Raw genomic sequence first — 18,248 nt, 5'->3', positions numbered from 1 at the left:
GCGCGGCGGGCGGGGCCGAAGCGCGGCGGGCGGGGCCAGAGCGCGGCGGGCGGCGCGCGGCCCCTTTAAGGCGCGGCCGGGGCGGGCCCTGCGGCGCGGCCCCTTTAAGGCTTGGCCTACGTGGCAGCCGCTGGAGCAGCGGACGGGGAGCGAGGCCGGCCGCCGGGCACTTCCTGTGGAGGCCGCAGCGGGCGCGGGCGCCGACGGGCCGAGCGCCGAGGGAGCGAGCGAGCGAGCGAGCCGAGCCTCCCGCCGCCGCCATGGGCCAGAACGACCTGATGGGCACGGCCGAGGACTTCGCCGACCAGGTGCGGCCTGCGGGCTCGGCCGCCCCTCCCCCGGCCGCCCGCCCGCCCGAGCCCCCTCCCCCGAGTCCCTCGGCCCCCTCTCCTGAATCACCTCCGGGGCCCCCGCCCGGGCCGCCCGCCGCCCCCGGGCCCGGCCCCGGGCCCCCGGCCGCCCGCAGAGCCGGCCCCCAGCCCGCAGGGCCGCCCCGAGGCCTGGGCCGGGCCCTCCCCGCTCCCGACCCCACCGGAGGGATCGCGCCCCCTCCCCCAACCGGGGCCCTCCCTCCTGGGCTCGCCGCCCGTCCCGGCCTGGGACACCCTCAAGCCCGGCCTCCGGGCCCGGCCTGCCCTTGCGCCGCCTCCCCACCGGGGCTCTGGGTGTGTTCCCGGGCTCCTGCCTGGGCGCCCGGCTCGGTGCCCGGGCCGGCCCCTGCTAGAAAGTGAGGGGTGCGAGTGGCTGCCTCCTGAGAAGGGGCCCGCGGGCCGGGGTGGGGGTGCTTGCGGAGCGCCCTCTCCATTCTGCACCGTTGAGTGGTCTCTGCGCGCTTTTCCCTTTTTCTGGGCAGTCTTAGGGGGCCGGGCGGGGAGCCGATCCCCAGTAGAGGGTGGTCAGACCGGAGGCCTGGGCGTCCTCCCCGAGGAAGGGGGCTCCCTGTTGGGCATGCCCCCTCCCGAGAGCCCCGGGGCTTTTTCTTTCCTCTTTCCCAGATGTGTCGGAGTGGCGGGGTCCCTTTGACCACTGCCTGCGTTTCCTTCCCGGCTTGGACTCTGCCCTGGGGCTGAAATGAATGGGTATCTAGATGTACACCAGCCGGGGAGGAGGGGAGGCCTGTCTTCCTGCTTGCCCCCTTCCCAGAGTGTACAGGTGGCATTCCGAGCAACAGGGAAGCCCGCGAAGCAGGCGGTTGAGTCAGTGGAAAAGGTGTTCAAAACATGGGTGCGCAGAACCAGGTCTTGCAAGGCGGGAGGAGGACGGAGCTTCCGTTCTCTTTTTGGATTAAGTTGAGCCCAAAGAGCACGGTGGTGTGATTAAGTCCCGTGCCTTTTACTTCTCAGCGTCCGCTATGTCTACAGACCTTCTACACCCTTTTCCCAGGAAGGTCCGGGTCTGACCCGACTGCCGAGCTCTAAATGGCTCCTTTAATGTGTTTGTGGCTTTGCCAGAGTTAAAAGTAGTGAGGTTACATGTCTCATTTTTTGGAGGGTGCTACTGATTAATCATACTCTGAGGCCGGGCTTATTGGAAGGTAGGTGTGTATGTCTGTGTGTGAGATTTTTAAAAAGTGAGTGAATGGAGTTCCCTTGGTGGCACAGTGGTTAACGAATCCGACTAGGAACCATGAGGTTGTGGGTTCGATCCCTGTCCTCACTCAGTGAGTTCAGGATCTGGCGTGGTGTAGGCTGGCAGCTACAGCTCCGATTAGACCCCTAGTCTGGGAACCTCTATATGCTGCGGGTGCGGCCCTAGAAAAGACAAAAAAAAAAAAAAGTGAGTGAAGTTCCCTTGTGCCGCAGTGGGTTAAGGAGTCAGCCTTGTCACTGCTGTGGCTTGGGTTCGATTCCTGGCCTGGGAACTTCCGCATGCTGTCAGCATGCCCCCCCCCCCAAAAAAAAGTAAGTGGGTTTTCCGATCAGCTATTGGTGAAGGAGATTAAGGGGGGATGTCTCTTTAGTGTGGCCTGCTTGTTGGGTTTTCTGGGCACCGCTTTGCTGCGAGCTGATACTGTAGAGCCAGTTTGGGAGTGAAAACCCGTCTGTCAACATGAAGAAGTAGCTCTTCCTCAGGTCACCAGGCGGAGTCCGAAAATTGTATCCTTCGAAAAAACAGTTCACATCCAGAGCTCTCGAAAACCAAAGAGGCTTGCTTTGTTCGTCAGTTTTCATTGACATAATTTTGGTGACCCAGTTTTATTTCCCCAAGTAGCAACTACCTAAGAAGATGGCTCCTTTTAGCCACGGGAGCCGTGAGAGCGCTGTACACTCACTCTCCAGCCCGGAAAAACCGTGGTTTTGCAAGTGAATTTCATAACCAAATCTAGATAAAATGTCTCCAGTCAAGTTGTTGCCAACTATCAAGTGATAACCGCTCCCACTGCAAAAAAAAAAAAAAAAAAAAAAGGCTCTTTACATAATCCTTTCTTCTTCTTTCCCTCCATATGTTTTTGTTTGCTTTAAATGAGAGGAGCAGAATCTTGGAACCGGAAAGGCCCTGGGGGCACAGGGTGGGCCGGTCCCAGGTTTACTGTGGGCAGGGGGGCCAGGCTCGCAGGGGCTCTTGGACTGGCCCCCAGGGAAGCCAGCCTCCCTCCTGAGGCTAGGGCCACGCACAGCTTGCTCGGAAGGCCTGGCCTTCCCCTGGTCCAGAGAGAGAGAAAAGCACTAGCACTGCAAGAGGGCTCACTGTCAAAAACCGGGAAAGCACAGGGGACCCAGGCTCTGTCTGCGGGCAGTGCTGGCTCCTGCTGCGAGGTTTTCAGCCCCAGAGCCACCTTGGTGGTAGCGGATGTCGGCAGACACCTCTCTGGAGACTCAGGAAGGCAGGGCCCCGTTCCCTCTACACCTAAAATCGGGAGCCTCTTCTGCCAAACAAAGCAATGGCTGTGGCTGTGGAAGAACTCTGGCCAGCCTGGGGTGGCGCTTTGTGTTTCAACATGGTATTAAGACAAAGCTGCTGAGAGCACAGGTGCCGGGAGGTTCCCGCTGGTAACGAACCCGACTAGTATCCGTGAGGATATGCGTTCGATCCCTGGCCCTGCTCAGTGGGTTAAGGAGCCAGCGTGGCCGTGAGCTGTGGTGTAGGCTGCAGATGCGGCTTGGATCCAGTGGTGCTGTGGCTGTAGCTGGCAGCTGCAGCTCCAAGACCCCTAGCCTGGGAACTTCCATATGCCACAGGTATGGCCCTTTTTAGACCAAAGAAAAAAAAAGGGCTGGGAGTCCAGGCCTTTAAGGTGAAAATGACGTAATTTGAAGGGGCTGGGAAAATGTCATTGAAGTCACGGATTGCATAATATGACCGATCCCTTCCAACCTTGTCCTCAGAAAATAAAAGCAAAAGCAAAGGAACAGGATTTGGCCTGAAACGTCTAGGCCGGGTGAGTGGGACCTCAGGAGGGCCGCATGTCCTCAGCATTAAGGCCAAACCTCCGATGCACCAGCATGGGGCAGGTTCCCCGCACAAACCGCTTGTGTCCCCCGGATCCCCACGCACTGGGCTGTGGTGGTTCCATTTTCAGAAGCGGGGAGGGCACGCAGTGGGCTGAAGTTTTCGGCCCGAGCTGCCGGGCCGCAGTGTCTCCCCTGTGGGCCTGCAGAGGCGTGGGCCCGGGAGGGTGGTCTGCTTACTTCCTGCTGCTGGCTCTGCCCGGTCACGTCTTTGGCATCAAGCTCCTTGTTCTGGGCAGCCAGGGACAGTGTCCTGCTGCTGGAGAATCTGCTGAGTGCTCTCTACGGGAGCGGGAGCTGGGCATTCGGAAGCCACCTGAGACGGGTGGGGTGGGGACTAATGAAGTCAGCAGCCCAAGATCGTGTCTGTGCCCTGCAGCTGGTCCTCGCTGCCAGTCTGCAGGATATGACTTCCAGGCACATTTGCACCAGTAAATAGGACTATTAGCACTTAATGGCTTCTGCCCGGTGGCTTGTCACCAAGGTGACAGATAAGCTACGTGGGGCACTGCTTTCCAGTGTGGCCTTTGGTATCTGTACCTGTCCTTTGGCAGGACAAAGCCAGTCCCAGGAGCCCTTGCCAGGAACCCCCCCTTGGCCTCTGGTCAAGTGTCGGTTGCTAGGATGGCCCTGATAGGATGGCCCCTACGGGACCCCGACCTGGGCTCCCGTAGCCCCAGGAGGTGGAGCGGTGGGCAGGGCTGCGGTTTGTGAGGCTTCTGCAAGGTCAGGTGCAGCCTGGCGCTGCTCTCCTGTGGATGGGTGCTTTGCCCCATGTGGGCTTTTAGTAAAGAAAGCCAGGCCACCTCTGCAGCTTCAGGCCAGCTGTCACCCCTTTGTGGGCCTTGAGGTGCAGTGCAGACCTCCAGAGCAGCCCTGGGACACTCGCCGGGGCTCTGGGCTCACGGACACACAGGTGTGCGTCACCGCGCTCTGGTACCAGCCCTGACTCAGCCTGATGTGCGGGAAGCCCGCCGCCAGGCCCAGGGTCCTAATCTTCCAGGACGGGCGGCTGGGCCGGCCCTGGAGGAGGGCGGCCCCAGCCCTCGGTGACCCAGGAAGCCTGACCCGGCTTTCTCCTTTGGCTCCACGTTCTCATGAACCAAGAATTGCAGGCTGCTCTCCTCAGGTCCTCTGTCCTGAACACTGAGATGTTCTGAGGCTTTCCAGTGTTTTCTGGGAGCTGCAGGGGCTGTGTGCCATGGTCTCTGTGCCCCAGGGTTGTCTCGGGTGGGGCAGAGCCAGGGCTCGCCAGTCCCCTTCAGTCCTCAGAAACAGCCGGTGCTGGTGAAGAACCCCAGCTTTCTGTGGGGACGTCACTCAGGCTGGTGCTGCTCATGTCAGGCCCCCGGGCTTGGCGGTGAGGTCCCTGTGGTTCCTGGGAAAGGCCTGCCTGTCCCTGGGATGACAGACTGTCTGCTCCTCCTCCAGCCCCCCTGGGCGCACGGCCGTGGTGAATTTGGGGCCTGGCGTGCCTGCTGGGTGCCGGCTCGGCCCGGGCAGGGGCCTGCTTCGGCTCTTCCGCTGTGCCGAGGGGACACTGTCTAAAGCAGCGCGACATGGGTTTGGGCACCAGGTCTGCACAGCGAGACCAAGATGCATGCAGGGAAGAAGGTTAAATTGGGTCTGGTCTCATGTCGCCAAATGAGAGAGGCTCTGGGTCGGCTTGACTTAGGAACTAGCCCTAAACCTGGACCACATGGGACTTCGAAAATCAGATACGTGCTAATTCAGGGCACAGATACCTGAATTTTTGCAGTTTTCCTCCAGAGCAGGGAGGCGTCTGTCTCCTCGGCACGTCTGCACTTGAAGGGCCTTGAAGGGCGGCGGGAATTACCTGTCCGAAGGGAACGTTCGCCGCCGCTCTTTAATCCTCTTGACCCAGACACTCGAATTAAGAGTGCAGACGCATCCCGGGGGCTTTAAACACCGCGAGTGCCTGCGGAGGCAAGTCGGGACCCCGCCCGGGCGGCGCGCCCTCTCTTGGGGGCCTCGCCGTGGCTTCTCCCAGTTCCGGCGTCAAGGTGAGGCCTGTGTCACCGCCAGGGCTTCTTGGCTGGGCCTGGACCCGAGGGTGGCACAGGAGAGCCGAGGGGGCAGTCTTTGTCTCCTGGCAGACTGGGTGGTGACACCGTGGCTGGGCCTTTGGAAATCATTCAGGCCGTGAGGCAGTAAAGGGGGAGCGTGTGGACTCAGCTGTCCCTGGGCCTCCTGATCTGCTGTGTCTACACCCGTAGTCCACCTGTGCGCCTGCGTCCTTCTCTGCAGGAGGCTCTGGGATGGCCTTTTTTGTCTTTTTAGGGCCGCGCCTGGGGCAGGCACATGGAGGTTCCCAGGATAGGGGTTGAAATGGAGCTACAGCTGCCGGCCACCGCCACAGCCACACCAGATCCAAGCCGTGTCTGTGACCTACACCATAGCCCATAGCAATGCCAGATCGTTAACCCACTGAGCGAAGCCAGAGATTGAACCTGCGTCCTCATGGATACTAGTCAAATCCATTTCCGCCGCGCCACGATGGGAACTCCTTTTTTTTTTTTTTTTTTTGTAAAGGCGAAACAAGGTCTCTCTTGTCCTTCTCTCGCCTGCTTGTTGAAGTTGGACAGACTCTTCTCAACCGTTAGCCCCGCTGTCCTTGCTTTGTGGAAGGAACGTAGTGACCCCCTTGCCCCGCCAGAAGTCACTCGGCCCGTCCGCCCTCCCTGGGGTCGGAGCCTGTGCTGCCGCCCCTGCTACCCGCGTGCTTGATCGGCCAGGTGTCTGTCTCACATTGTGACTGTGGCACTGCTTCCGTGGGGGTCAAGGGCTGAGCAGACTCAGGCTCCAGGCTGTGAGGAGAGTGGACACCCGGCTGGTAGCCGCTCCCTCTGTGCCTCCTGCAGGCAGCCGGGCCGGGCTGTGCTGACCGAGCCAGAGCGGACCAGCGCCTGCTTGGTCTGGACAGCCAGAGGCTCCTTTACTGTGTCCACAGCTCGAGTACTTGCTAGGACTTTTAAGTAGCTTGTCAAATGCCAGAAATTAAGCAATGCTTTCGGAGTTGCAGCAGGTGAAGGATCCAGCATTGTCAGCGCCGTGGCTGGAGTTGAGTCCCTGGCCCTGGCGCTTTCCATGCCGTGGGTGCAGCTTAACAAAAAGTGCTCTTTTATATACATTTATTCCAACAACGGGTTTAACCTACCTCCGAGGGGTTGCGGCATTCATTCGCCTGTCCCTTGAGGGGTCAGGCTCCCAGGTGCCCTTTAGACTCTGGCTCCTGACACATTGGTCATGTGGGTGGGTCCCGATCTTTCTCCCGAGTCCTGCTGTGTTATCGTGTGGCAGAGGGTTTCGTTCCCTTTGTACCTCAGCTTGGAATGCTTGGTCAGATCGAGTGCATGCGGCTCACCGGGCTGACGTCTGTATCTCAGATGTGCCCTAATCACCCATCATAAATGGCGTCACTCGCATGGAGCAGGAGGAAGTGACGTGCCTTCTCTTTGACATTTGCAGTGACTTTACACGCCTAAATGTCATGGCTGTTGAAGCAGTTGTTAGTGTGATTTTTTTTTTCCTTCTTTTTAGGGCCGCACCCACGGCACAGGAGGTTCCCAGGCGAGGGTCACATCGGAGCTACAGCTGCCGGCCTACGCCACAGCCACAGCAGCAGCAACGTGGGATCTGAGCCATGTCTGTGACCTACACCACAGCTCAGGGCAACGCCGGATCCTTAACCCACCGAGCGAGGCCAGGGATCGCGTCCATGTCCTCACGGACACCACGATGGGTTCTTAACCTGCTGAACCTCAACGTGATCTATCGTGATCTTCATTTGATTTGCTCTGGCCTCCACGGGCTCTTTTTTTTTTTTTGCCATTTCTTGGGCCGCTCCTGCGGCATATGGAGGTTCCCCGGCTAGGGGTCGAATTGGAGCTGCAGCCGCCGGCCTATGCCAGAGCCACAGCAACGCGGGATACGAGCCACATCTATGACCTACACCACAGCTCACGGCAACGCCAGATCCTTAACCCACTGAGCAAGGGCAGGGACCGAACCCGCAACCTCATGGTTCCTAGTCGGATTCGTTAACCACTGCGCCACGACGGGAACTCCTCCACGGGCTCTTAAAAGAACCCAGAGCTTTGTAGCCTCGGCGGCCCCGACTAGCCCTTTATCACAGTGCCACACATGCAGCCCAGGCCGGTCTTGCGCTTCCTCCCCCGACCTCGGGGCTGGGAGCGGCTCTTCCCGGCTTCACGCATGTATGGGGCTAGAAGCTGGCATCTCTGCTCACGGCCCAGAGATTTTGGATGTGCAAACGTGTGAGCTTGTCGCCTGGGCACCATGAGGCCCTCTGGTCCTGGGAGCCTGGCTGTCACCTGAGCGGACCCTTGTCCCAGGAGCACGCTCAGCTCATGTCGGAGGGGCTCAGGACAACTCTACAGTGGCCCGGAGGCCAGGGCTCAGCCCAGTGTGACCGCTAGGCCAGGCCCCGCCTTGAAGAGGGGTGGGGGTTGGTCAGTGCAGCTCCGTCTGTCTGTCGAAGGAGAGGCTGCGCTCGAGGGTGTGGGCGCTCTTTCCCAGGGGACATGTGGCCAGGTCTGGAGGCGGTTTTGGTGGTCACGCTTAAGTGAGGCTGCTCCCAGCCTTCACGCAGGACGCCCCCCAGCAAAGACCGAGCTGGTGCAAAAGCAGTAGGGCCGCGGGGGAGCTGTTCTGGGCCGGGTGGTCTCCGAGGGCCGGCTCCGTCTCTCGTTCATTGGTTCTGATTTGCCCATGCCCTTGGCAGGGGGTAGGAGCCTTGGCCCGTGGCAGCTGCGTGTGTGATGAATGTAGGTGACAGAGGGTCATCGGGCCCCCACCCGGGGCAGGGTGGGGGGCAGAGGCCAGGCAGGGCTCCGGAGCCTGCGGCGACGCCTCACGCTGCTCCCCGGCCCGCAGTTCCTGCGCGTCACCAAGCAGTACCTGCCGCACGTGGCTCGCCTGTGCCTGATCAGCACTTTCCTGGAGGATGGCATCCGCATGTGGTTCCAGTGGAGCGAGCAGCGCGACTACATCGACACCACCTGGAACTGCGGCTACCTGCTGGCCTCCTCCTTCGTGTTCCTCAACCTGCTGGGACAGCTGAGTGAGTGCCCCCCGCGCCAGGGTGCACCGGCGGGGGGGGGGGCTCTGAGGGTTGCCGTGCGCTCTGGGTTTGGGGGCCCAGAGCAGGAGCTGCTGGAGTCAGGGACCTGGGTGGGCCCGCAAGGAGCCGAGGCCCCTGGAGCCCAGGCGGTCTGCGCAGGAGAAACAGGTAGATGGAGACGCGCGCTGCTCCCTTGGCCTCAGGTCTCACCCCGTCCCTGACCTCCGCCCCCGGGTGGGGGGGCCGGAAAGGGACCTGTTCCTTCTGGTCCCTCCTGAAGTCCCACAGTAGAGCTTCCTCTGGGGGACGGCCGACTCTGGGAAACGGCCGCTCTCTGCGGCAAGGGACCCACTTTCGGGACCAGAGGTTTTGATAAGTAGAGGCCCGTAGCTCTGCCGATCACGATTCTCCCAGAAGTCGCTTTCTGCCCAGGGCAGGTGGTGGGGGCGCTGCCGCACCAGAGGGCCAGGTGGGGGGCCGCAGCCTGACCCCGGCCTCCCCCTCCGCAGCTGGCTGCATCCTGGTGCTGAGCAGGAACTTCGTGCAGTACGCCTGCTTTGGCCTCTTCGGGATCATAGCGCTGCAGGTAAGCGGTGCGGGGCCGGGCTCCCACGTGGCCTTGCTCTGGCTGGCAGAGCTGCTGGTGAAAAGGCCCGTTTGAGGATTCAGTATCACTCCCTTTCCAGCCCTGTGTCTGCCCAGAACACCTTCCCGAGAAGTTGCTAGACGGTCCCCAGGAAGCTCAGGAAGGGCGGACAGCTGGGTGCCACCTTTTGCCACTTTCCTGAGTTTCCTGTGACAAGGGGACAAAGCGCGAGGCTGCTGCAGCCAGAACACTGTCTCGTTATTGTTTTACTTCAGCAGGAGAGCTTAGGAGTTCCCTTTGTGGCATAGTGGTACTCTGACGAGCATCCACGAGGATGCAGGTTCGATCCCTGGCCTCGCTCAGTGGGTTAAGGATCTGGCGTTGCCGTGAGCTGTGGTGTGGGTTGCAGACGCGGCTTGGATCCCGTGTTGCTGTGGCTCTGGTGCAGGCCGGCAGCTACAGCTCTGATTAGACCCCTAGCCTGGGAGCCTCCATGTGCTGTCACGGGTGCTGCCCTAAAAATCAAAAAGAAGAGGAAGAAGAGGAGCATCTAGGTCCTCAGCCAGAGTGTGAACACACACCCACCCCTTGGGCACAGCTCTCAGGAAGCAGGTGCTTGTGAAACAGGTCCGGGGCCACCCGCACGCCCCAGCAACGCTGAGCTTGGAGCCGCTGGCGTCCCGCGGGCTGCGTGTCCTCTGGGTTTCCGTTCTCCGACGTTGGAAGACCTGCCTGGTGGTGGTCAGGCTCTAGAAACGCTGCTTTGTTGTGACTCCTGTGTCTGTCTCTTCTCTGTGTCCGCAGACGATTGCCTACAGCATTTTGTGGGACTTGAAGTTTCTGATGAGGTAGGTGCGTCCTGCTCGTCAGCTTGGTGCGCGTTCCTCCCCCTCCTGAGCTCAGAAACCACTGCGTGGAGCACGTGTCTTTGGGTCCAGACGGTGCTTCTTAGAACCTGTGGTGGACTTTGCTGAAGGCTTTTCCTCCCCCACCGGGGGCCCCAGGGGACAACAAGGTCCCCTCCTGACCCTGGACGTCATGAGGGGGCTTGAGGGACACACTTGCTCCCAGGGACCCAGCTGGTCAGCAGGAGAGCCCAGGCCAGGCCCGGGTCCCCAGAGAGGGGCACGGACGTACCCGTGTCTAGCGTGCGGCTTTCCTGGCCACCCGTGTAAGCAAGTCTGTGCTGCCGCCGGGGCCTCCCGACCCGGCCTGAGGGGCACTCACAGGGCCCCAGGAGCCTTCGCGACCAGCGCGGCCTTTCTGTTCCGCAGGAACCTGGCCCTGGGAGGCGGCTTGCTGCTGCTCCTGGCGGAGTCGCGTTCCGAAGGGAAGAGCATGTTCGCGGGCGTGCCCACCATGCGCGAGAGCTCCCCCAAGCAGTACATGCAGCTGGGGGGCAGGGTCTTGCTGGTCCTGATGTTCATGACGCTGCTTCACTTTGATGCCAGCTTCTTCTCGGTGAGCCTTCCTGCCTAGCCGGGCCCTGGCCTTCCCCAAGGGGCGCTGCCCTCCCTGCTTGTCTCCAGGCACAACAGCCGGGGGGCCCTGGAATGACCCTGTTAGAGGAAGCCTCGCCGTCAGGCTGTTGCGTGCCAGGAGGCTGGCTTTCGGACAGAGCAAGCCCCAGCTCTCCCCGACCTCGCCGAGGGGTCGTGGTGAGCCAGCCTGCCGCTGCCGGTTCATTACGCCGACTCGGGTTTTCTTGCTTCCTCTCCCCTCGTGCCTTTGGCGTGGACTGTTTGCATGCCAGGTGTTGGGGCTGCAGCGCCGAAGGCCCTGTCCTTGTCCCCCAGGAGCGTACGGAGCAGGTCTTCACAGCTCCTGGCCCGGCGAGGTGCCCGGGAGGGCTCCTGGCGCTGGGGGAGGGCAGCGGTTGGTTCTGAGAAGCGCCGGGAACACGGTTTCGGCTCAGAGGTCCCCCAGGCTCAGACTTGAGTGGGTCTTGGGAACTCACGGCCCGTTCGTTGGAGACTTTGACTCTCTGCAAAGCCCTCTGCGTCGCAGCCTTGCTTGTCGGCTGCCCCAGCGCGGCAGCTGTCGTCTTTCTTCCCTGCTCGGGACGCCGGTGCTCAGCCCGGCCTGTTCCTCGCCGCTGCGGAGGCTCCGACGCGGGCGGGCCGGCGGGTGGACCGGGCCCGTGTATGAAACGGGATGCGGCGCCTTCCCCGCGTCTGTGTTGACGTCTCCCCTCCCGCCTGTCTGTGCAGATTCTCCAGAACATCGTGGGCACAGCTCTGATGATTTTAGTGGCCATTGGTTTTAAAACCAAGCTGGCTGCTTTGACTCTTGTGGTCTGGCTGTTCGCGATCAACGTGTACTTCAACGCCTTCTGGACCATTCCTGTCTACAAGCCCATGCACGACTTCCTGAAGTACGACTTCTTCCAGACCATGTCGGTGATCGGCGGCTTGCTCCTGGTGGTGGCCCTGGGCCCCGGGGGCGTGTCCATGGACGAGAAGAAGAAGGAGTGGTAACAGACCCCCTCCCTGCCTGGCTGGGACCCGTGGCCGTCGGACTGGTCCAGGGTGGATTCGGCGTACCTGCCGGTGTTCGTCCCCTCCTCCCCCTCCCCTGGGTAAAGGCACAGATGTTGTGAGAACTTTATTTGCAGACACCTGATAAGCGATGGCTAAATCTGCTCTGGACCCACGACCTGGCATCTGACCACTCGGAGCTGCTGGTCCTCGGTCAGCGCCTCCCTCCCCAGGGCAGAGCTGCAGCCTCCAGGAGCGAGTGGCTGCTTGGCTGGGGCCTCTCAGTCCTGTTTTTGTTTCTTTCTCGGGGTGGAGGACCTTCAAGCTGTACTGTGAGCAGATACACTTGTGTATCATTCAAAGCAGTCTCCCTCTTATTATTTTTTAAAAGTTTACGTTTTTAGCTAAAACTACTCAATGATTTGGGATGGCCCAGCCAAACAACACACTGGTTCAGAATCACACCGGTGGCTTCCACGTTGTTTCTGCCCTGCATTCTGATACTTTATAGGGACAGTGAGGACATTTAGGAAACCCCCAAACCCAAAGAATGAGGCAGTATTAGAGGGTGACCGAGGCTGCTCTTAACGGTAACCGGTATTGATCAGAAAATTGGCTCCGATTGGTGGTCTTTATGGGTGATACTCTGGGAGCAGTAGTGGCTCAAGGGGGGACGGTGACCCTGGGGAAGCCGCCTGGAGCCCACGGGGACCCGCCGCCCTGGCCCGGCAGCATGTCTGCACGTGGGCCTCGACTCCCGTGGGACCAGCCTGGGAGCAGCTGTCACCGAGGGGCCGGGCGGGCCCTCAGACCAGTTACCTCACGCTGACCTTGTCCCAGAGCCACGGCTGCAGCTGGGCCGGTGCTGCCCGGCCGTCTCCCCCGCGGGGCTCCCCGAGGCCGCGCAGCCACCTCTCCCCATTTTCGCCAGGCTCCTGCTTGCTCAGATTGCATATTTGCTATGCTGAATGCAGCCCAAATTACTTTTTACGATTTGTGATGCCTTACCGATTGGATCTCGATCCTGTATTTAAAGTTTTCTAACATTGCCTTACACTGTGTTTCTCTTCTTGGGGGGGGTGGGCGCTGCTGTCCGCTCCTCTGCCTCGTAGCGGGTGCCACGAGCAGGGGGAACACGTGCCTCCCACTGTCCTCTCCCGGGTCCCTCTGGGGGTCAGGCCGACCTGGCGAGGCCGGCCCCACTCGGAATGAGGCCCGCCTTGGAGCGCCCGTACCCTCTCTGGTCTGTCAGCTGGGGCGCAAGCCCGAGGGCCCCCACCCTGGGGCTAATGGGCTGGGCCTGAGCCAGGCCCCACGTCTGCCTTGCAGACCAGCGGTGCGGTGGGGAGCGCCGCCACCCCTGCCCAGGGCGGCTCACGGGGCGGGGGAGGCCAGCTCTTGCCCCCTAGTGCTCTTAGAGCCTCCCTGGCTCTGCAGCCGGGACCCAAATGAGGTCAGGGGAGTGATGGCCACCTGGCCAGCACCCACCGGTGCCCTAGCCCCTGTGGAGGCCTGCCCCAGGATGCTCCTACCCCCCCAGGCCTGCGTGTTGACTTCCCCCCAGTCACTGGGGTGCTCCCACACAAGGGGTGGTCTCAACCTGGGTGGGTGGGGGTCTCTTCCTCCTTCCCACAGCACCACAGCCCCAGTGAGCGCCCCCTCAGCCAGGTCGCAGCTACTGCGTGGCTCTGTTTTTGGTGTAGCTCCCTCCCCCCAGGCCACCCTCACGTGGGGGGGTTGTTCCTGCCCCCCACCCCCACCGAGCTCAGGGGGCTAGTGCATAGTGGGGGAGTACACGCCTCTGCTGGGAGGCGGGAGAGCCAGGATCCACCAATTGGTTTTGGCAAACCAATTTCTGAAAAAGTTTTGGCTTTATGTGGGAAATAGATATGAATCTCATTTTATGCTGTATTTTATATCTTAGTTGTGTTTGAAAACATTTTGATTTTTGGAGACACGACAAAATAATAAATAATGGCATTTGTTGTATGCAGTGTGAGCCTCTGGTGTTGTCCAGCCAGGGGGAGCCTGTCCAGGGCGCTGCTCTGGTGCCCCGCCGGCTTCACCGAAGGCCACATCCAGGCAGAATTCTTCCCTCGGGGCCCCTGCTGCCTCCTGGGTGTGGGTGTGAGACCTGCAGAGGCGGAGTGGATGGAGCAGGCCTTGGCCATCCCACCAGTTCAGAGATGCTGGCGGGTGGCTGGGACACGGGGGGGACGCCAGGGGGTTCTCGAAAGGCTCTCGGGGTCTTCTCCAGCCACCTTTATTAACCCGACTGCTTAAAAGAGCTGAAGGTCTTTGGTTTGCAGTGATGACTCTTGAACTTCTTTTTCACCGAGCTGGGCTGCTTCTGTGGCACGAACAGAATTCCCGTCAGTGGAGGTGTCCCAGCCTGCCGGAGGGTTGGGGAGGGGGGCCCAGCCCGCAGAGAGGGAGGGGCTGCCGTGGACACTGCTGAGCGGCTCCCTGCCCGCGGCCTCCGCGACCCCTGCACCCCGGGTGCTGCCTCACTACTGAAGGGCCCAGAGCCCCTATTCCTACCCCAGCCTTGGGGTGAAGGCCCCTCCCTCGATCGAGGTGCCAGTGCCGCACTCGGGCACCTGTGCCCTGGATCAGCGGTCTTGGACCCGCCTGGGCACCTGCTTCCCAGCGCGTGCAGACAGCCCCGGCGCTGGCCTGCCTTGTGTGTGGGTTGGCATGGCGTTTCACTTGGGAGGAAGGGTTTTAGCTTTTCTCGAGTTGAAAACCAGCGCTTCAGGGAGCCGGCGCCGTGGCCGTGCGGGCGGCCTGGGGAGCACCCACCTGCCCGCGCTTGAGGACCCGCTCCCGGCCCACGGCCGTGTGCTCGCCGTGTCCGGGGCCCGTCGCTCTGGGGCGCCGTGGCTTCTCATCCTCCTCGTCGGTCAGGAGGTCGTCGTTGCCGTCCCCATGCTCGGTCCCTCCCAGGTCCTTTCTAGTGAACAGCTTGGCTGGAAGGGGCAGGATGCTGGGCTGTTGCAGGTTGCGCGGGGACCGAGCCGAGCCCAGGCCGGGAGGCCCCCAGCTGCTGACACGGGGAGGGGGCGCGTTCCAACTTACGTGGGTACAGGTCTGTCATGCTGTCGTCACTGTCACTTGGGGCTGTGCCGTCGTCGCTGGACACAGGTTCCCAGAAGGCTTGTCCGGGGCGAGCTGGCCCGTCGCTTTCTGGCCGGTCCTCCCTCCTCTTCCTCTTGTGCAGGAGGCAGGCGGGCACGAACGCCACACCCTGCTCCTGACACGCCTCATCTGGGAGACACACCAGCTCGCCGTCTGCTTTCTCTCCACATCACCCTGGGGCTCAGAGCTGAGCTGGGGGGTGGGGGAGGCAGGACACCCCCCCCCAGCAATATGGGTAAAACAGTGGAAGCTGGCAGTGCCTGTTGGCCCAGTTCCTACCGGGACAAGAGGGCAGTGTGGGGCGCGGGCCAGGGGTCAGGACGACGGCAGAGGGCTGTGGGCCTGGAGCACCTGCTCCTCTGGCTCCAGTCAGGCTCCGGGAGGTAGCGGCTGGAGGGCACTGAGCAGGCCCAGTGGCCGGGACCACCGCCCCCACCCCGGATGGTGGGGCTCAGTGGAAGTTGGTGCTTGGCTCTTGCTGACCCTTGGCTCAGAGCAGAGAGCGGGGATGAGGCTGCTCTGGGAAGGCCTCGCTGCAGCCACTGTCCCCTCCTGCACGGAGAACTAAGAGGTGGGTTTCTGCAGCGCACCCTCCAAAGTCAGCAGAGGCCAGGCCAGTGCAGCTCCCTTGGGGGAGGGGCTCTCCCTGCCCCCCCCCCCACTCCTGCCACCGTCACTCATGGCGCAGACAAGCCCTGCCAGGCCCTGGCCTCGTGTCACTGCCCACTTCTGCCCACCTCCAGGGTCCTGCCCCCTGCTTCATCGCTGCCACCTGCCCCCTGGCCTTGTCACCACCGGAACCCACACGTGACCAGGTGTCCCTGCGGCCTCCTCATCCTGCATCATAACTACTCTTCCTGGAGAGGAAACGGCCCCGTCCTGCTGGCCCAGCGCCCCTACCTTCCTCACCTGGGCTGTCAGACCCACTGACCCTGCCCCACCCGGACCGCTGCCCCCCACCTCACGGGCCTACAGTCTGCCACCCTGCTCCCGCCTGGCTCTGTCCCCACCATGCCACCTCCATCAAATCTCAGGTCACTTTCCCATCCTCATCGTCCCTTCGGTGGCGTTGCTGAGTCCACCGCTTTCGTCCTGAAACTCCTGTCTGCCCCCGACACGGCTCCACCGGGCTCCTCTGCCCCTTCCCGGGCCCCTGCTCCTTTCTCAGCTCACCACGGACACAAACGCCACCTCTGTGGCAGTGACCTGCCCATGATCTCATGGCCGCCCTCCCGGATACACCTCAACTTGTAAAGCTGAAAGGAACGTTTCTTCTGGCCACGGCCTGCAGCGGCTTGACGTGGGCTCTCAGCTCCCAGGCCAGGGGTTGGACCTGAGCCATAGTAGTGAAAGCACCGCGTCCTAACCACTGGACCACCAGGGAGCTCCCCACGGGAACTTTCAATTTTCCTGGGAAAGCCGTGAGACTCCAGCCTCCCAACTTCCTGATGCTGTCACCTGCTGGGTCCCAAGCCAGGAATTAGGGGATCACGGCTGATTCCTTCCTCTCCCTGCCTTCCCGCATCTGCTGATTACCCACAAAACCGTAAAAAGCTGTTCATGCCTCTCCACCTTCCCCACCAGCACCTGGGGACCCAGCCAAGAGCATCTTCGCCTGAACGACTGCCCTGCTGCTGGGAGTCTGCTCTCCTCTCAGAGCCACGGGTGATCCTGAGACACAAACTGCAGGCTGGGGCCTCCTTTAACGCCCTCAGGGCATCCCACTCCAGGGCTGGTCCCCGCCTGCCCCTCTAACACGCCCCCTTGCCTGGTGGCGCAATGGCCGTCCTGCAGAACCTCCCACAGCCAAGCGATTTTCTAGACTTTGCACAGACTCTCCTGTACCTGGAGCCCTCTCCACGCCCGTGGCACGTCCCTTCATCTCAGTCCAAAGAGAAACGCTCAGAGCCTTTAGCAGACCGCCTGTGTGAGGCAGGCCCACCCCACGTTGCTCTGCGCCATTCTCTTCACAGGGCTTTGCATGACCCGCGTTCCTCTGGAGTCGGCTTCTGGCTCGACCCCGTCTCTACTGTTGCCCACCTCTTCCCGGTGCTGCAACCCAGCCCGGTGCATCTACCACTACCACTGAAGGATGACCACGCTGCTGCTGCCGCCTTCTAGGGAGCTGGTCCGGGGGGGAGGCTGGCGGGCTGTGTCCCCCCTTCGGCTACTTACATTTCTGCAGCGCCCTCTGGTACCGTCGGCCCCGGGTGTGCCTCAGCACATGCTCTGGGGCCTTGTTGATGTGCCGCAGGGTGAGTTTGCAGAACAGCTGGTGCCTGAGGGGACATTTCACAAGCGAGGTTCCAGACCAGTGGCTGTCTACTGTGGCTGCTCTTAGAATCACCCCGGAGAGTCTGAGCGGGGGAGGTCTACCATGTGGCTTGGGCACTGGGAGTCTTTTTTTTTTGGCTGCACCCACGGCATGGCGAAATTCCTGACCTAGGGATTGCAGCCATGCCACAGCAGTGACAATGCCAGAGCCTTAACCGTGAGGCCACCAGGGAACTTTGGGACTCTTATAGAGCTTCCAAGCACTTGTACTCTGAACTGGGGGGGAACCCCTCCCCCAGACAGTGGCCTCTCAATAGGCGGAGCCAGCCTCTCCAGACTGCTCCAGCATGAGAGAGGTGCGCTGGTGATAGCCTGGGAAGGTGTGCGACAGTGGGAGCATCTGCCAGCGCCCTCTTCATTAAGACTAGTATTGTCCACCGGGTGCTCTCAGCTAAATCAAAGTTCTTTTCAACTAAAGATAAAATGCCAGCGTTCGAACCTCAGGTGACAAAGCACAAGCGCTCCAACCCTCTATGAAGCAAAGAGGCCCAGGAGACAAACCTCATCTTTACAAAAAAGCAAACATGCACGGGGACCGGGCCTCGCCTGAGGTCCCAGGTGACGCCCAGCTCCAGGATTCCCACCTGGATCTCGGGGGCCCTAACTCAAGGGAGGGTGGGCGCCGCGGAACTGGTGGCGTCTTAGAGGAGCGCCCACCTAGCGGGGAGGGGTCGGGGCTGCGGAGTCTACCCGGCCCTAGCCAGACTCAGCACTAGGAACTGTCCCACCCCGGGCCTCCCGGGCAGGGCCCGCCCCGCCTCCGGCTCGTACGGGTTCTTGGTGCTGGGCACGATGTGCGGCTCGAACTCGGCGTAGTCGAAGGCCGGGGAGGCACGCACCAGCCGCCGGTACTTCTTGCCGCGGGTGTAGACTTGGAGCTCGGGCAGGCGGCAAGGCAGCTCATGACCCGTCAGAGCGCACCTCACCTGCCGGCGGGAGAGCGGGGCGGTCAGGGAGGCCGGGCAGCCGGGGTCCCGGGGGCGGTCTGGGGGTCCCGATCCCGCCGCCCACCTTGAGGGCGCCGGGCTCCAGCCGCAGACTCGGGTGCTCGCGCAGGAAGGCGACCACTTCGGCCGGCGGCTCGCTCATGGTCCCACGCGCGCGGACCCGCAGCTGAGCGCCGCTGGACCACGTGGGCCGGGGGCGGGGCCGGGCGGGCC

At 61.8% G+C, this 18,248-nt stretch overlaps 2 protein-coding genes across 2 annotated transcripts; one reads left to right on the top strand and one right to left on the bottom strand.

The window, feature by feature from the left end:
- On the top strand, positions 84 to 13,603 carry SURF4 (surfeit 4). The gene is made up of 6 exons (XM_021071128.1): positions 84 to 308; positions 8,367 to 8,553; positions 9,063 to 9,139; positions 9,944 to 9,987; positions 10,414 to 10,600; positions 11,350 to 13,603. Exons 1-6 carry the CDS (start codon positions 261 to 263, stop codon positions 11,614 to 11,616), a joined length of 810 nt encoding a protein of 269 aa, XP_020926787.1. The 5' UTR covers positions 84 to 260; the 3' UTR covers positions 11,617 to 13,603.
- On the bottom strand, positions 12,579 to 18,245 carry SURF2 (surfeit 2). The gene is made up of 6 exons (XM_021071137.1): positions 18,100 to 18,245; positions 17,860 to 18,014; positions 16,930 to 17,033; positions 14,695 to 14,883; positions 14,419 to 14,585; positions 12,579 to 13,966 (listed from the first exon to the last, which is right to left on the bottom strand). The coding sequence occupies exons 1-6, from the start codon at positions 18,175 to 18,177 to the stop codon at positions 13,883 to 13,885; spliced, it is 777 nt and encodes a 258-aa protein (XP_020926796.1). The 5' UTR covers positions 18,178 to 18,245; the 3' UTR covers positions 12,579 to 13,882.

The sequence above is a fragment of the Sus scrofa genome, chromosome 1 (assembly GCF_000003025.6).
Source record: "Sus scrofa isolate TJ Tabasco breed Duroc chromosome 1, Sscrofa11.1, whole genome shotgun sequence".
NCBI lineage: Eukaryota > Metazoa > Chordata > Mammalia > Artiodactyla > Suidae > Sus > Sus scrofa.
This window is presented reverse-complemented; position numbering and strand designations above follow the sequence as displayed.